Genomic DNA, 6,553 nt, shown 5'->3' on the forward strand with positions numbered 1-6,553 from the left:
AAATAAGCAATTTATAATAATCAATAGTATCACAACTAGCCTCGAAAACCCTCCATTCGCTAATCATGGCCTCTGTTAGGTCAGGAGCCACCAAAATGTGTGTATCTTGGCATTATCCGTTCGGGAACCCGTGTGGTGACTCTGGGCAACCAACCTTGCATACCTTTCAGGCTCTCTACGCACCCCTGAAAGGGAGAAACCATTTTTGAGTACTTCACGCCAACCCAACAAGGTCTGCCCGTGAAAACTCTAACCCTTACTGCAGTAGGTATTTGGGATCCCCCATCTCACCATCAAAACATTTAAATAACAACTCAGCCTGTAGGCTCAATATATAGATCAATATGATAGCATAAGTCTCATAAAGAGATCACAAATTTTCATGTAAGCAACTTTCACTCCAAGAGTGAATAACTTGATTATAACATCTTCTTTGAAACCATTTTCATCATGAACATCATACAAGTGTAATCTTCAAAAATATACTTCAAATATAGAATCATCATGAAGAAATTCATTTTGGTTAATACATGTCGTTTTTAGTCATTATAAGAAGAATATGCAAGTTTCTTGAAATACATAACTTGAAAACATATATTTCAAAGCATAGGGTTTCCAAACCACAAATAATATATATAATCTTTACCAACAATCATGAAATAAGCCAAGTCATAAATCATCATGATTTCTAGATCCCATGGAAAACATTTCAAGAGTTTTAACAACAAGAAATTTATCATTCAAAGGCAAGCAATTTAAGCATTAGAAAGCATGCATGATTTATAACTCATGATTTAGTAAATCCCACTCACAAACTTGGTGAGCTAAAACACCCCTGTGTTACTTCTTCACCGGCACTTTCACCTTGATTGAAGTCTCACCTCCTAGAAGCATTTGAGCTACCAAAACAAGTAATGAAACCTTATCAGTTACTTGATCGATTGAAATGAAGAACATTGCTCAAAATGGGAAAATGAGTGCTTCTAGGGTTTACTAAACACTCTAGCGAGAAGATCTAACAAGAATAAAACTCTCACAACCCTCAAAACTAACAAGAAAAGCAAAAGAAACCAAACTTGGTTTGGTGCTACAGTAACCCTAATTTAGAACATGAAAGATCTTTCTCAAATCTCAATGGATTCAAGGTTATACAACTTCAATCTTCTTCTATTCTTTAAATCCAACCAAAACCCATGACTATCCATCAATAACTTCAAAGAAAATCCAAATAAGAGAAAGGGAGAAGAAGAAGATCAAATAAAACACATCCTTACCTCAAAGCTTTTCAAAACCCTAAGGAAAAGCACTTCTCAAGAGAGGAAGAAGAGATCTTCGAGCTTCTTCTTGATTCAAGGCAAGGGATGATCAGTTTGAGAAGTGGGGATGAAGGTTCTAGAGGAGGAGGAAAGTGGAAGAGAAAAGGTGCAAAAAAATGAGAAAAAGATGAGAAAAAGGACTTTTAAACCCTAAATTTATGCCCCATACTGACCCCCATACGACCCCCATATGGTCCGTATGAACTAGTTCAAAGTTTTCTGAAATTTTCATACCAGGGTCTATCCAACCCGTAAGGACCTCGTATGCCCATTCAGCCTATACTAAAATGGCTCTAAACGACTCAATTGGTGTCCGATTGACCTCATTTTTGTTTCTAATAACTTGGGACACTCTTAAGCACACTCCCACATGAAAATTACTCAAGAAACCACATTGAAACATGAGGGAAATGAAAAATATACATATATATATATATATATGAAAAAGTCAAATTACCACACTCACGGAGGCTCGTGACATTGAGGCCTCACTTCTCCACCTTGGATACAGAAGCAAGAATATGACATTATTGAATTAATTAAACTGGCCTCACTGAAAGTTCATGAATTTGGATGATTAAGAGTGGGTAATAAGTTGGGTGGCTTCATCTTTTTTGAGTATTTTCTTCCACCAACGAGTTGCTCGTGAGACTTTCTTCATCAGTGGCTCAGGGGGTACAGGTTGCTTCAACCCTAGCCACATCGAGACATTAAAAGTCCTCCACTCCCTCTTCAATACCCACGCATCAAAAGGGTCATCTTCAAGTAGTTCAAATAATTCATGTTTCATGAATGTGTCCTACACATAATCATAAACTAAGTCGTCAATAGCATCTAAAAAATAACAAGTATCATCAAAGTCCACCGTGTGACACATAGGATCACGGAGCTTGAAAATCACTTCATCTTCCCCCACTAGCAGTGCCATACGACCATTCTTGACATCAATAAGAGCCTTGGATGTAGCCAAAACGTTCAACCCAAAATTAATGGCACCTCAACCTTATCATCGACATCCAAGATGACGAAGTCCACTAGAAAAATAAATTTATCCACCTTCACCAAAACATCTTCAATGATTCCTCAGGGTTGTCTGATGGACCTATTGGCCACTTGCAGTGTCATCGGGGTGGGCTTCGACTCCCCAAGTCCAAGCTTTGGAAATATTTTGTAGGGCATGAGATTTATGCTTGCCCCCAAATCAGCTAGTGCCTTTTCATCAATCAACCAACCAATTGTGCAAGGAATGATGAATCCCCCCGGGTCCTTTTCCTTCTTGGGTAGAGAGTTGGTGATCAATGCTGAACACTCCCCACTGAGTGTTACCAATGACACGTCTTCCAGTTTTCTCTTGTTCATGAGCAACTCCTTCAAAAATTTAGCATATCTTGGCATCTGCGGAAGAGCCTCAACAAAAGGAACTTTGATGTGCAAGGTATTGAACATGTCAAGAAATTTCTTATATTGCTCATCTTGTAGATCTTTTTCATTTTTACAGGGTAGGGAAGTTTAGGTTGAAACACGGGTGGTGCACTCTTCTCCTTAACTTGCTCCATTGTCTTCTCCTTTTCACCAATCTGGGCCTCAAGGTCAATGATGTTGGATGGCTTAATTTCTTTTTTGGGTTCATTTTCAACAGAATTTAGGAGCTGCTTACCGCTTCTCAATGAAACGCCCGTAAGGGATTCCTTTAGGTTGATCTTAGTGTTACTAGGAAGTGACCCTGGAAGCCTATCTTCAATTGATTTTCACATTGAGCCATATGGTGCTCCATATTCTGTACTGTGGAATTAATGTTCATAATCATCTCTTCATGATTCGAAAGATGACTCTCTGTACCCTTCACAAATTAACTAAGCAATCTGGTGAGTTCAGCAATTGAATTTGAAGAGGACGAGGACTGTAATGATTATGTGCTCAGCGGAGGAGTTCTATTTTCTTGACACTGCCCTTGTCCTGATATGTTCCATGAAAAGTTGGGATAGTTTTTACACCCCTGATTGTAGGTGTTACTATATGGGTTGTTCTCGAATCAGTAATTCTGTGCAACAAAATTCACCTATTTAAACTAACTTACACCCATAGCACCAGAGCCACTAGTCTAACATTGGCTGCCCAACTATCTCCAGATGGTCCATTACCTGAGGAGATCGATTGCATTGGATCAAACCACTTCATGATGGCTTCAACTTGTGCCGCCAATGTGGTGACAACATCGTCTTGCAAAATCCCGAGTGCCTTAACTGGTTTGCTTCCCTCGAAACTCCATTGGTAGACATTACTTTCCATCTCTTCGATCAAAGTATATGCCGCTATTGGTTGCTTGTTGCATAATGATCTCCCAGAGGCTGCATCTAGCAATTGCATGGTAGATATATCCAGCCCGTTAGAAAATATTTGGATTTGCACCCATCCTCAATTCCATGAGGTAGACACTTTCTCCACATTTCCTTGTACCTTTACCAAGCATCGTACAAGGATTAGGACTCAAATTTTGTAAAGGAAGAAATGTCATTACTCAACTTAGTGATCTTTGCTGGAGGGAAATATTTTGCGATGAAAGTGTCCGAGGTTTGCTTCCATGTTGTCAATGACCATTTCAGCAAGGAATTTAGCCACTGTCTGGCCCTTCCTCGCAATGTGATTATAAAGAGTTGAAGATGAACGACCTCCTCAGAGATGTTGTCCACCTTAAAGATATTGCAAATCTCAATGAAATTCTTAATGTGCTCATATGGGTCCTCATCTTTGAATCCATTGAACTAACACATTTGTCATACCAATTGAATAACATTTAGCTTCTATTCAAAATTGTTTCCGGCAACTGGAGACTGAACAATATTAGACCCCATTCCCGCCATGTTCGATCGAGCATAATCTAAGATACTCTGCTACTCACTTCCAGCCATTCTCGTCTTGACCTACTTCCACACTTATTTGCACTAACTATGTTTCTCTCAAGTTGATCTTCCTGATCTTTCTTTGAAAGTTCCTCTTAATTTCTGGGTCAGGATTCACCAATGGAGAAGATGTATTCCCACGGGTCATACACTTTCGCCAATGTCATGTAAGACAAATCAAAATGAGCCCAAAGAAAAGAAAAAGAAATAAAGTGGAAAGAAAGCTAAAATAATAAAAAGAAAACAAACAAGAAAGCAATTATTCACAAATATAGACAATATGAACAAACTAAATCACCATAATCCAATTTTTCCTAAAACTTGCCAGTCCAAGGCAATGGCGCCAAAAACTTGATGTGTTCTCCGCAAATGCACGGGTCACACACAAGTAATACAGTGGTACCCCATTAGGGATAGGATTATCGAACCTCGAGGACTGGACTTAAAGTACTAGTCTATCTTCTGATGTCTAGTTAAGTAAAGATTGAGGTAAAATTGAAATAACAATTAATAGTGAAACAGTGAATGATGATAGAAACCGGGAAGATTAGGATTGTGTTTTCAACTACAAGAGAGCAATGCCCCGAGACGATCCCTATGAGTTATAGTATGCTGACTTGATTATAATAGTTACCAGGTACATTCTAATATTCAAGTGTGTGCCTTAAAGCAATGTTGCATCTATGGTTCTCAAACACACGAAGTTATCCCAGGATAACTAGATTACCAACTCAGTTGTGCAATTCAAGCCATCAAGATATGCAAACACAAGATTAAACACAAGAAACTCAAAGAACTCTGTAATCATTAATAGAAAGACATAAAATGAATGTCAAGAGAAAGATGGGTACAACAAGAAAGACATAGTTCAACATTCTGGGGCACCGTGGATGATTAGCCCCTCATGGATGGGTACAACAAGAAAGACATAAAATGAATGTCAAGAGAAAGAAGACATGACTCCCTTCTACTCAAGATGATCTTCCTTGTCAAGCTCCGTATGCTCAACCCAACTTCTCTTGCACCTCTGACTCATGCTTTATCCCCAAAGAGTGTGTGTTGAAGCATGATCTTCGTCCACTTCAGTGTCCTCCTGAAGGAGATTTGAGTTCCCGAACAAAGATGTGAGCAAAACCCTAAAAACTAGAGTTAAAAGGGTTGTCTTAGAGTTAGAGACGGTCTAAGAATGATCATGCATCGACCGTGTTTCCATGGGCTGCTTTTGAGTAAATTAGCTAAGTGTTCGCCTGAGATTTTTAGTGGGAGAAAGTGTGCTCATGCTTGGCGCGTGTTTACATGAACATGATCATGCTAGGAGCCTCCAGCACGGGCTTCCCCTATTGAGAAGAATAAAAAACTCTAGCCTGAGATATTCAGGTGGAGGAACGCGATCGTCCTTCAATCATGTTCATCTCAGTGTCACATCCGTGCAAGCTTCTTCACTTAATCCGCACCAGACTGGGAGATTCAGGGGAACAGAGCACAACCGTGCTCTGCCCGTGTTGAGCTTGAACACTTAGCATTTCTTCCATTTTCCATCATCCGATGACCTAATTTACTCCTAGTTACATTGAGCTCCATAATTCCTGCATCATTGACAAACATACCCAGAATAGCACCAAATATATACAAAAAAATGCTACAAGACAAGCAAAAGCATGAATTGAGGATACGAAAACAAGATATGAATTGCGCTCATCACATTACTATAACAAAACATAGGATTAGTATTTCGATTAAAAAATAGAAGACATTCGGAAAAAGAAACAAGGGATTAGGGTTTTGATTGAAATATAGTAGGCATTTTGAAAGGAAAACATAGGATTCGGGTTTTGATTGAAAAATATGAGACATTCTTAAAATAAAACATATAATTTGGGTTTTGAATAAAAAACAGTTGACATTCCTAAAATAAAACATAGGATTTGTGTTTTGATTGAAAAATATAAGACATTACGAAAATAAAACATAGGATTATTGTTTTGATTTAAAAATAGTAGACATTCCCAAAAGAAAACATAACATTAGTATTTTGATTAAAAAATAGGAGGCATTCTAAAAGCAAAACATTAGGATTAGGGTTTTGATTAAAACATATGAGGCATTACAAAAAGAAAACATACGATTATTATTTTGATTAAAAAATAACAAGCATTCAAGAGAAAACATAAGATTAGGCTTTTGATTAAAAAATAGTTGGCATTCCAAAAGGAAAATTTAGGATTAAGATTTTGATTGAAAAATATGAGACATTCTGAAAAGAAAGCATAAGATTAGGGTTTGATTAATAAGTAGGAGGCATTTAAAAAAACATAGGATTAGGATTTTTATTGAAAA

General features: G+C 37.9%; 1 protein-coding gene across 1 annotated transcript; it reads right to left on the reverse strand.

The window, feature by feature from the left end:
* Positions 1-2,399: 2,399 nt before the first annotated feature.
* On the reverse strand, positions 2,400-3,683 carry LOC120255343. Its single transcript, XM_039263186.1, has 3 exons — positions 3,458-3,683; positions 2,813-3,051; positions 2,400-2,711 (listed from the first exon to the last, which is right to left on the reverse strand). The coding sequence occupies exons 1-3, from the start codon at positions 3,681-3,683 to the stop codon at positions 2,400-2,402; spliced, it is 777 nt and encodes a 258-aa protein (XP_039119120.1).
* Between the last annotated feature and the right edge of the window lie 2,870 nt (positions 3,684-6,553).

The sequence above is a fragment of the Dioscorea cayenensis genome, unplaced genomic scaffold (assembly GCF_009730915.1).
Source record: "Dioscorea cayenensis subsp. rotundata cultivar TDr96_F1 unplaced genomic scaffold, TDr96_F1_v2_PseudoChromosome.rev07_lg8_w22 25.fasta BLBR01000956.1, whole genome shotgun sequence".
In the NCBI taxonomy this organism is placed as follows: Eukaryota; Viridiplantae; Streptophyta; class Magnoliopsida; order Dioscoreales; family Dioscoreaceae; genus Dioscorea; species Dioscorea cayenensis.

Excerpts from the sequence above, each read along its gene's own strand:
- LOC120255343 (XM_039263186.1), bottom strand. The coding sequence starts at position 3,683 with ATGCAATTGCTAGATGCAGCCTCTGGGAGATCATTATGCAACAAGCAA. Across the intron at positions 3,052-3,457 it reads AATGCAATCGATCTCCTCAG|ATAGGCTTCCAGGGTCACTT; the intron begins GTAATGGACCAT and ends AATCAATTGAAG. Across the intron at positions 2,712-2,812 it reads AACCTAAACTTCCCTACCCT|ATGCCAAGATATGCTAAATT; the intron begins GTAAAAATGAAA and ends GCTCTTCCGCAG.